This window comes from Tachypleus tridentatus, chromosome 6, assembly GCF_004210375.1.
Source record: "Tachypleus tridentatus isolate NWPU-2018 chromosome 6, ASM421037v1, whole genome shotgun sequence".
NCBI classification, from domain to species: Eukaryota; Metazoa; Arthropoda; class Merostomata; order Xiphosura; family Limulidae; genus Tachypleus; species Tachypleus tridentatus.
In genome coordinates this window covers 154930041-154942642 of record NC_134830.1, presented here as the reverse complement: position 1 = coordinate 154942642, position 12602 = coordinate 154930041, and the positions used below count along the sequence as shown (strand labels likewise).

General features: G+C 31.3%; 1 protein-coding gene across 1 annotated transcript; it reads left to right on the top strand.

Moving 5' to 3' along the window:
* Positions 1–11184: 11184 nt before the first annotated feature.
* LOC143254182 (uncharacterized) lies at positions 11185–11991 on the top strand. The gene is made up of 2 exons (XM_076508980.1): positions 11185–11260; positions 11580–11991. The coding sequence occupies exons 1-2, from the start codon at positions 11249–11251 to the stop codon at positions 11922–11924; spliced, it is 357 nt and encodes a 118-aa protein (XP_076365095.1). The 5' UTR covers positions 11185–11248; the 3' UTR covers positions 11925–11991.
* Positions 11992–12602: the final 611 nt, after the last annotated feature.

The window sequence follows — 12602 nt, the reverse complement described above, 5'->3', positions numbered from 1 at the left end:
AATAAGAAATAATTATTGGACGAATCGTGGAACGTATAATTTAAGTAAAATGAGAACTTTACACATAATGACAGTTATTTGTTTCTTTTCATTACAATCTTAATTATTTAATGTGAAAACTTTTATTTGTTTTCTATTTTATCAATTTATTATTATTTATTTATCTATCTATAATACTGAATCTTTCCTTTGTGTTTAGATTAGATACAGTTACGTCATGTTTAGTTTAGTTTAGGCTGCTTTTCATTGACAGGAACTTATTTTATAACAACTTTTTCCAGTTGGTTTTTCTTGTGTAATTAACAACTCGAGTTCTCATTAAATACGATTTTTATGTACGTGATAGTTTCAATTAACAGCTGTTTAAGATTAAATAAATAGACATGAAATCAATGCAAATGTTTAATATACATAATTATCTTGTTTCTAAGTCATTCATACGTGCTTCGTAAAGTATGTTATGTTGTTCTTTTAAGGTTAGTTTCACTTACTTTATTGATTATATTGTCTGTAATATATATAATTTATAATATCTATACTCTATGTTCTATCAAATGGCTTCGATAAATATTATTTCGCAAACGATGTTTATCGTGCATAAACCTGTCTCAAAATACGTTTATGAGATATGATGTACGATTCGCGACAGTAGAAGCTTTCTTTCATAACACAATTTTTTATACTATGACATATACTCATTTTAACAAATGAAAGCAGTATCTATCAATCTAATAAAGTTCACAGTTGATGCTTTACCATCAGACTAATTAAACTTCGCTTTTGATACTACCATCTACAGTCAGAAATCATTATTCGATGTGATTTTAAATAATAATCTTAAATTAAAATATTTTTAGTCAACAGAAACATACGTAAAATAAATCATTTTTATTTCCTTTTATATTGTCTGAGTCACACTAGATAGCACTATATTCCTGAAAAAAATTATTAAAATTTCCATTTACTAACTAAAATCCCAATTTCAAAACATTAAAAAACAATTAAACTTAAATTTATAGATTTCTACATTTTTTTCCAATTCCATTCCTAACATATAATATTTTATTGACCTATTTTTATCGTTTCCTTTTGAATATATTACAAAAGCAGCTATACTTTACTTTAACACTTCCATATTTACTGCATGGTTACAGTTTTACTATGATGCAGGAAAAGAGTATCATATTTTATTGTTGTATTTAATAAGATTCTTTAAAACTGTTAAAAGTTTAAGGAGTCCCCCGCTAGTACAGCAGTACGTCTGCGGTAATACAACGTTAAAATTAAGGGTTCGATTTCCTTCGGTGGACTCAGCAGATATCCTGATGTGGCTTTGCTGTAAGAAAGGACACGCACCCTCAGATAGAGGGACAAAAGTTTGGTTCTCATACGCTAGTTCAATTAATTATGAAGTAAAACTTAAACAAATACGAATAATTTATGTAAATGAAAGATATTTCTGAAAAAAAAAGACCCATTCGAAAAATACCTTTTATTCTGTTTCGTTCAACATTCTGGGACAATATACAAAATTTCATTTGGGACGAGTTGAGGGGCTGGATGGTTTCTCCGAGAAACGATTTAGCAGCTGTGGAGGCCGATGAAGATACGATATGGCTCTTAGATTTTTTTATAGATTACTAGAGCATCATAATCTAATCTCGAGGAACATACAAATTCAAATTCAAAACTTCATATTTCATCTTTGTTTTCGTGTTACTCTTTAGCTGCCACTTGGGTAGAGAGCTCGACTCCTAATCTGATGGTCGCAAGTTCGAATCCCCGTCACAAGAAATATGGTCGCTCTTTCAGCTATGTGGACGTTATAATGTGACGTGAAATCTCATTATTCGTTGTTAAAAGAGTAGCCCAGGACTAAGGGTGGGAGGTGACGACAAGTTGTCTTCCTTCTAGTCTTATACTGCTAAATTAGGGATAGCTAACGTAGAAAACCCTCGTGTAGCTTTTCACGAAATTCACAAACAAACGAAACTAAACCAAGTTTTAACTCTATTTCTAAAGGATACACCATCCCAAAAACTGTAGAGAATGTTAACTTTCAGTATCAACAAACTTTACGTCAAAACAAAATTTGAATGATTATTTGACTGTTGTTTAGCTGCATTTCTTTCATTAGCTTTTTATGTACGTTTAAGAGGCTCTTGTACATTCAGTTTTACGTAACAATGTTAGTTATTTTGACAACAAAGGTTTATGTTACATCGTACGTCGTATTTAATGTAACCATGGAAATAACTTGTCCTTATGAAAGTTTCAATACTTATGTTATAAATTCATTACAAACGACATTTACTTATGTTCATTGTGGTGGATATATCTCACGATTGTTTGAGGGTAAACACAAAGCTACGCAAAGGGCTATCTGTGCTTTGCTCACCACGTGTATCGAAAGCCGGTTTCTAGCTTTGTAAGTCCGCAGATATGTCTCTGTAACACTAGAGGGCGATATATTTCACGAAACAAAAAAAAAAAAACCTCACTGAAAAGCCCAATTTAATTATCGTGGTAATAAAAAAAACGTACAAGGCAGTAGATTGGGGTCTACAAAATATTAAACCGAGGTACCTTTGCTATTGTTATTAAATTTAAGAATATTGAAAAGGTGAAGACGAAACATATCCAGTTTAACGAAATATATATTTTTTCGTATTTTCATGACTAAACACCAGTCGCACCAAACATGCTCGCCCTTTCACCCGTGTGGGCATTATAATGTGACGGTGAATCCCACTATTCGTTGTTAAAAGAGTAGCCCAAGAGTTGGCAGTGGGTGGTGATAACTATCTGCCTTCTTACATTGCTAAATTATGGACGGATACCGCATATAGCCCTCGTGTAGCTTTGCGCGAAATTCAAAAACAAACTAACTTATAACTATTCGTTATTTAATTAACTTCTTTAATTAGTTCATGACATATATTGTTTTACCTTTTATTAATAGATTGTACTCATGTGTGGATTGAGATAAAGCTTGCTTTGAACCTCTACGTTGTTATTTTTTGGAATATTTTCGTTAGTTTTTATTAACGACAAAACCGTAGGAAAAACAAAAATATCTTCATAAAGTTATTCTTTCGTCTCCTTATTGTATGTTATCTTTCAAGTTCCTGAAACAAAGATTTTCGTGATTCTTCGCATGTACACAAAAATATGATTAGGCTCACCAGGATCCTGAGATAAGTGTATAAGAAGCTTCCTGTCTGTAAGACGAGACGATTATAATAATTTGGGTTGTTTAAAGAAAATTCGTTACCATTAACTTGGTTCTATAGCACTCGTCTGAAGAACGAGCGGTTCTACTTCATATTTACTGACGCTATACTCGCTTTACTTTGACCTTCGCTGGTAAAGCGGTAAGTCTACGGAGTTACAACGCTAAAATCGGAAGTTCGATTCCCCTTGGTGGACTCAGCAAATAGCCCGATGTGTCTTTGCTATAAAAAAACACAAACACACACACTACCCGTTATAAACCTAGTGACGTCATTAAACAGGGACAGCAAACGAAACATAAATATGTAAGTAATATAATATTTTCATTCACAAAAATGTTTTGTTCCTGTTGACATGAACCCTAACTGGATAGTGCTGCTGTACTGTTCAGGACAGTTCACTTGGTTATTTCAAGTTATGTACACAAATACAGAAGGGTCTACTTTGGATATTTGTTCAACAGGTTTCGAAATATTCGGTATCATGGAACATTATAAAATTTTAATTGGTAATTAGGGGTGGGATGTGTGATTCCGCTGAGAAAAGGCCTAATATCCTATACTTTGTATGTTCTCCGTTTGATAGGAAGTCGTTTTATATTATCATAAGAAGATATCTCTCAAAATAAATGAAACTCAACTTTTACAACGAAGTGTAAGAAACCTAAGTGTGATATATGTTCTGACGTCAAGTTTTAAGTATGACAGATTTAGTTTTTTCGGACATTGCAATAATTTCATTAGAATATGCAGATACTATTACTAAACCAACAGGCTACTCTAATAACTTGTGGCAGGGATGTTTTAAAATGAACCATATGAGAGTATCGTATAATGAACGATATTACTTTAACGTCACACCTACAACTTTGGGTGTTAGGCTTAACTAAGTCTGTTAAATATGACTGAGTCTTCACATTTCACGAAATTAAAAGTAAAGGTTTTACTCAGTGCCAACATGTTATTTTGAACGAAATCGAAATTCAAAACAAGTTGTTTAGTAAGATATCAGTTATCACACTGAGACTTCTACTCAGAACTTCCTAGTACACTACGCCCTTGACATTTTTCTAAACGTCTAAAAGTATTTGACCCTTAAACGCAAACGAGATGCTTAAAACTTCGTGTTTAAAGTAACATCAATAAAGATTGTTTTTAAATACTTCTAGCAACACTTAAACATAAGCATCAAGTGAATTGCTACATAATGAGAGAAAACCGAAACGTAAAATTACTTTAAACTTGTTGTCTGGTAATCGAAATCGTTAAAATCATGTTTAAAAATATCGAACAAAACAAAGAAAATTTGCACTTGTTAATAATTCCATTTGAGTATTTCAATATTTTTATTTCTGGAAAACAAACTGAATGCAGTAATAAAAAAGTGAAAATTTTGTTTGTTTGTTTTTGGAATTTTGCACAAAGCTACTCGAGGGCTATCTGTGCTAGCCGACCCTAATTTAGCAGTGTAAGACTAGAGGGAAGGCAGTTGGTCAACACCACCCATCACCAACTCTTGGGCTATTCTTTTACGAAACAATACCGGAATTGACCATAATGTTATAACACTCACACGTGATGAAAAGGTGAACATGTTCGATAGCCGTGTTTGGGATCCGAGACAAGCACATTATGTAATAGTCGAACGCTACCTTTCTATCAGGTCACGCCATGTCTACGTGTTTAATAAAATATTTATTGTTTGTACTTCACGTTGTCTTGTTTTTAATAATTTAAATAAAAGTAGATCAGCCTGGCATGGCCACGTGGTTAGGGCGCTCAACTTGTAATCTGAGAGTCTAGGGTTTGAATCCCCGTCACACCAAACATACTCTCTTTTCGACCCTGGGGTCGTTATAACGTGAGAGTCAATCCCACTCTGCGTTGGTATAAGAGTAGCCCAAGTGGTGATGACTAGCTGCCTTCCCTCTTGTCTCATACTGCTAAATTAGAGACGGCTAGCGCAGATAGCCCTTGTGTAGCTTTGCGCGAAATTCAAAACAAACCAAACCTTACACATTACACTAACATAGATATGTTGATATAAATACAGCTATATAATTCCTCACAAAATTTATTATATACATGTCTTATGAACTTGACAACTTTAATTAAGCCACTTCAAGCGTCTTTCATATCAATCACAGGTCGCATTAAGTAAATTATATATATATAAAGTAAGGTAATTTTTACATTCTTTTAGCAATAGTTTTTAACTGAAACATATCTTCATACCATACTTCAGAAGAACAAAATTGTCCAAGCAATAGAAGTTGAAGAGAGTTTTATTATAAAGGTCAAGAAACTTGTGAATGTGAGGCATACAAAACTATCTAGTACCGTGAATGTCATATAAGAATTGTTGCTTTGGTTTGGTTTGAATTTTCGCGCAAAGCTAGTCGAGAGTTATCTGAAGTAGCCTCCTTTTATCGCAGTGTAAAATAGGCAGAAAACAGCTAGTCATCACCACTCACTGCCAACTCTTGGGCTACTCTTTTACCAACGAATAGTGGGATTGATGTCAAATTGTAACGGCTCCACGGCTGAGAGGGCGAACATTTTGTTTTCACGGGGACACCAACCCGCGATCCTCAGGTTACAAGTCGAGATATAACAAGGGAATATTAACTGTTACAGACGTTTTTTTAACCTGTATCCTGTTACATTTTCATTCGTGTATAACATGAATTATGTTACATATGTTGAGACTGAGAGCCTTTAGCCACACTGATAATTATGTTATTGAGCTTCTCTTGGACTATTATTTTTCTGTTTTGTGTATATTTCATCAAATAACTATTTTTTTTTAATTTTATAATAGTCATAATCGTGGATAATCCTAATTTTCTTATTTTGTTGACTGTTTGTTAGAAGTAAGTTTCAAGTTAAAATACTAAAATTCGGAGCTCAGTTCCACTCTGTGTACAGAACGCAGATCGCCCATTGTTTGTGCTTGTGTACAAATGTCACCAATACATTGTTTTAATTCCTTTGAAATATAGATCAGTAACTTGGTTTGTTTTATATTATTTGTTTATGATCAGTTTATTTGTTTTATATTTTTTATTTATGATCAGTAGATTTGTTCTATATTATTTGTTTATGATCAGTATATTTGTTTTATATTTTTTATTTATGATCAGTAGATTTGTTCTATATTATTTGTTTATGATCAGTATATTTGTTTTATATTTTTATTTATGATCAGTAGATTTGTTTTATATTATTCGTTTATAAGTAGTAGATCTGTTTTCTGTTGTTCACTTATAATTGGTACATTTTTTTATATTGTTTGTTTGTAATAATAAAAATTAATGAATTTAAGAAAAACCAAAATAAACGTGAAAGTAATCACTTACGTCGGTTATTTTACTTAGGGAAAAATGAAGGTTTTTTTATTCATTGTTTATATTAATGTATGATTATCAATACCTCAGCGTTTTTTTCGTCAATTCTGATATCTTATAACATTAAAATTCAAACTTCGATACCCACAATAGGTGAGAAACAGCTAGATATTATGTAAAAACTTTACATATAACGGCAAACAAATGGAGCATTAGATTATTACAGCTTCATAATAAAAATAATGTTAATTTGCTCCATAATATTTCTTTAGAAAATTGGAAAACTAAATTGTATATCTTTGTGCCTTTTGTTTGAAAGTAATTAGAAATATTTCCATTTCTCTAATGGTACGAACAGTATTTCTTTAATCACTGAGATAAGTACTCCAGTTACTCAATTAATTATCTTAGTTTCGTCTCAACTTCTTGAGTTGTGTAGTTAGACCAAGTAGTCGCTGACGAAGCTATAAAATTTCACAGAGGAAAAAAAAAAACCTCCATTGTGCAAGGATCCAACTAACTGAAACGTACAAATAGTTTTAAATAGATTTTCAACCCTTTAGATAATCACTCGGTTATTAAAAAACTTCTACACTCTGAAAAATTTATTTAAAAAAAACATTATTTTCAAAAAGTTTTGAAAAATAAACAAACGAAAATTTAATGATATCCTCACTGTTATTTCACTCCACTATACATTACCCGCCTTTTCTTGTCAGCTTTCCTAATACATAAAAGTGCAGATTGTATCCTTTGCTACAGGTGTCATTACATAAGTTCATGTGTAATACATATAAATCTATTGACTATTTGTAGGTTTCATATATTGTAAGTACGGAAGTAACTTCCTATCAATTTCAGCTAACATTTTTTGTAATATATTTGGACGTACAAAGTATGAAATCAACTTTTTGTCTTCAGCTACATATATAATACTTGTTCTAACTTACATAACTCACTCGTACAAGTTCCAACGGGAAATAATAATTTTTTGTTAGTTATTCAGAATTCTATGTTTGAAAACTAACATTTCAGGTCCTACTCAATGAAGTTCAGAATGTCTGATATTGGTACGTTTCAAAATTTTCTAATGTTTACTGAGACTTAGGAGAATTTCTGGTCATCTACTTGAAGACACTGGTTTAATTAGTTCATAACAGTGACATGTTAAGCTAACCATTTATATTTAGACCTGTCTTTGTTGTTCGATTTTCTTGTTTAATTGGCGTAAATCGTTTGTATTTACTTATGCGAACAAAAATTTGAAATCATTTTCACCTGCGTCTATTTAACTACGTTTTCATGGAATCCGATCGGAAATCGTGATGCTATCTTTAATATCCTTTAATTATAATAACAAATTTTTAAATTCTAACAATATATCGTCTGAATAAGGTGTCATAGTTCTTAGTTCCTTTTTGTATCACCCTTACAGGACATCAGATTGCTGTTACCTGATTTGTCATGTGAAATGACGTAATATTTTCCGAACCACCGTCATCGAAATTATCGCGACAACTTACGTCAAAAGATTTGTCGAACAATATTACTTCTTCTTGTAATCAAACTATCAATCGAACATACTGTAAAAATTCGAAAATTATTCACATATCTCAAGATAATATAAGATTCAATATATTCAATATTGTTTATCTACGTCCTACATTGTTAACTTAAGTTTAATCTAAGTTCAGCTACGACTACTGCTTAATATATCGTTAAAAGCTTCTAGCACACCAAGTGTTTCATCAATAGAGCTAACATTAACTCTGGTAATGTCATTTGTGGGTCTATGTACAACTACTTGGAAACAAAATTTCACTCGTTTCTAGTAGGGGTAAGGATTACTTCTGGTGGAGTTGGTACACGACCACGTGATCTAAGGTAATAATCATGGGTAACAGTATCATCTTACGTCGTCATAGATGTTCTTGATACACAGACTCTGTTACTTGTCCTAGATACTAATGTGGTATAAGCGTCTTCTAACTCTTAATTTTCTGTCTAGGCTTTACTTATCTCTTCATTGTTATAAGATAAATCTAATGTATTCGAATAATAAGATTGGACTTTAATATTTTCTTTTTTGTCAGTTGTATAGTTTTCATCAATTATATATTCCTAAAGATATGATTTCCTTTCCTCAGTTTCTTCAATCTATTAACATGTACCAACTGTTTTCTTTTTTTACACATTTTGTATTCTCAAAATAGATTAAACTTGTTTGTTTAAGTGCTCTGAAAGTGTTTTTCCACAGTTTTACTTATTTCTTGGTGTTTCCTCTCTTAACGATTAGGGTATATAACAACAATTTATATAATAATTTTATATCATTAGTTTCGTCTTTTAATTTGTTTGTTTCTCTCTATCTTGAGCATGTTGTATTAAATGTTTTTTTAATTATCTCAAAGGCTAACTGCAGTCTCTGTAAAAGCTCAGTCTTGTAATCATAACCTTCTGCGTTATAAAATATTTTTATGGTCATTATCTCTTGCTTTGGCAGCAGTACATCTCTACCATGTAGTAGAAAAAACGGACTTTCCAGAGTAGACTCATTTTCATCACTTTTGTAATAAATGAACCAGCTCTTCCCCAGTTTTATTATCTTTCTCACAGTATTGAGAGATTATATCTAGGAAAGTTCTGTAGAATATTTCTAGTAATACCGTAGCAGCTGGATGGAAAGCAGTTGTTTCAGTTTTCTGGACACATAACAATTGATCAATGTAATTTTCTAACGTAGAAACGAAGTTACCATCTCTATCCATCAGAAAGTATTGGGTTACACCGTGTCTCGCTATTATGTTATTTGCAAATGCTTCAGCAATCGTTTCCGCTTTTTGATGAGGCAGCAAGTTATTTATTAACTCATCTTTATTTTGTTCACTAATCTCATAATCTAAATCACAAATTATTAGCCCATTCACTCACGTTAAATCAACAGATCAATTTTAATATTTAATTGGAATTAAGCAGGATTGGTGACAGTCGAAGCTTTTTTTTGATAATACAGTTATTTTATAAGATACCATGGTATCTTTCCATTATTTTTATTTTAAGAAATTGAAGAAGTGGCGGTAAGACTAATTAAATTCACTGTTGATGCTTTACCATCATCTACAGTCAGAAATCTTTATTAGATGGGATTTTATCATAATCTTGAATCAAAATTTCATTTGTCGACAGGCACACACACAACAAAGTTTTTTTTAAACTGTTTAAGTCACACCAGATATCACTATATTCCAGACAATATTTGATAGGAGATATTTATTTATCAAATGAAATCATGGTTTTAAAACAATTAAAAAAATAAAACTTAAGTTTATATATTTCTCCATTTTTGTCAATTCCAGTCCCAACATACAATATTTCTATTGACATATTTTCGTCGTTTCCTTTTCAATAATGAATTGAAACTGTGTTGTAGAACAGTGTATTTGGCTTTACTTTACGTTAACACTTCCATATTTCCTGCATGGCTACAGATTACCTGCGATAAAGGAAAACAATGTACCATATTATTTTACAATTTAATAAGATTCATCAAAACTGTTAAAGGTCAAACAGTATTTATATATTCACTAGCTTTTGATCTAATGACCCAGAAAGGATCAAAATTTAATAAGAAATCTATCGAGTCATTCGATATAACATAACCTATATAACAGGTATTATAATTAATAAAGAAATTGTAACTATTCTTAAAAAGAAGAATAGAACATTCCATAAGAAGCACGTACCAATTACTCGGAAACAAGCTGATAAAGTAAAGTAAATATTCACATCGATTTTAGATCTGTTTACAGCTCTTTATTGAAACACCAATGAAACTTATTTAATGAGAACATGAGTTGTTATTCACACATACTATACCAACTGTGAAACAATTGTTATTAAATAAGTATCTGACAATAAATAATTAGCGTTTGGAAAGTTTATTTATATTCAGTTGTGTTTGTGTGTTTTTGTTGTTGCAAAGCTATATCGGTCTGCTGAGGTCCCTATATATTCAGTTGTCTGTACTATGAAAATAGAACACTATATCATTAAGAAATAATTATTGGACTCACCGTACAACGTATACTTTAAGTAAAATGTTAAATTTTCACCTAAATAGCATTAAATAAACTTATTTATAAAGTTTCACATAACATAACGTAACTGTACCTAACCTAAACTCGTTTGGAGTGTGACAAACAAATAAATAATAATAATGTATAACATTAAAAGAAACAAATTATTAAGTTTTTAATAATTCAGATTGAAACGAAGGGTAACGAATAACTCTGTGTTTTACTTTTGGAAAAAAAAAGTAATATAAACCTCATAAGGCTTTTCAACATGATACCGTACTTTGAAAGTACATCAGTGTCAGAAAGAAAACTGAAAACATTTCTATAAAGTTTGTCGCGTTGAGTTGTGACTTAAATTCGCTTGTCAATACATCTGGAGAAGAATCTAATTATAAAGTATGACCTTTGTATAATTTGAAATCAGGAAATAGTAATCTGGGTTATAACAGTTTCGTAACTCAGAGCTGTGGCTTCACTGTGATTGCGTATTTATAATACGCTATAAAGTTCGTAAATTTGAAGAACACTATCGACATAACGAACTTACTTAGAGCCGATATCAAGGTCTTTTACTTATTGCGCTGGAAAGAAGATGAGACTAGTGGTAAGTGTTTTACAGCTTATTCTGTAAGTTACTTATCGGTTAAACTCTAGCACAGTTCACCGGAAACAAATAGTTGTATTTGTGGCATGGTATCATTCCAGTATAAGAAGTGGAAAATAATATCAGATAAATAGACCAAAATTAATTTCTGCTCATTAGAGACCTGATTTAATTACATTGTTAGTGAAATATAAATTGATAACATAATTTTAGAAAGGTGTTCAATTGGGTCTTGTCACAAAATTTCGATCACAGAAGAAGCAAGCAGTTTGTTTTTTAATGGTCATAGTTTCAAGAAAAATTATTTATTTTTTTACAGAATTTCATTCTACTTTTGGTGATTACGGTCTACACTGTAGGAAGTTACGTTGAAAACGGAAGTGACAAAATAACCCGAAACATCAACAATGGTTATGGTTGTTACGGAGATATAGGGGGAAATACTAGAGCTCTTGGCAGATGTGGGAATAAAAGTGGTTTTGATAAGAAAAAAGATTTCAGAATATATAATGGTAATGGAAGATACGAGAAGAATATGTTTAGAAGAGACCCAGACGTAGGCTTGGTTTTTGACAGTGACCCTAACTTAATAGATGGGTTAACAAGAGAAACACGAAAAGCAAGACAAATACATCTCGGTGGAGGAAACAAGAAGTATATATAAGATTGAATAGTGAGCTAAGAATGAATGACAGTCTACATTTGGACGCATAAAATCGTATTGATGGTGGGAAATTGGTAACAACTCACTTAATTTCATTGTTTATGTTATTATAAATAAGTAAGAATATCAACATTTAAAAACGGATATGTTTCAAAGTTTCACTTTTCAAATAATAAAGTTAATCAATTTATCCACTTGGCCATACCTCTCGAAGCATATATCTGAAGATTGCTTATTGAAATCCTTATCGTATTAAACATACTTGTTCTCTCATGGGCAAAAGAGTAGTAGAGTAGTTTCAATATTCGTGACTTATTTTATGTCTTTTTTTATCAATGTGAACATTATCTCACATGATATAAGAATGTTTAGTCTGGTCTTTAATAACTATCACCGCATCGCATCACTGCTTTGTTAACGTTTGTAAGAAGCTGCATTGTTAACTTTACTGTTTTCAAAATTGTTGAATATTTAAAGAGTTTTCAATTGCTCAGTGTTAGTATAAGTAATAAGTTTTCTAAGTAATGTGTAATGTCTGAGAGCTTAAATTTTATACACATTAGAAAAAACGAATTGGTATGAAATGAGAAATATTAGAGCACCAGTACACTTTGTTTTATTTAATATATGAAGCTACACAGAGATGTATGTGAACTTTTGTTTATCGTTGAGAACTTA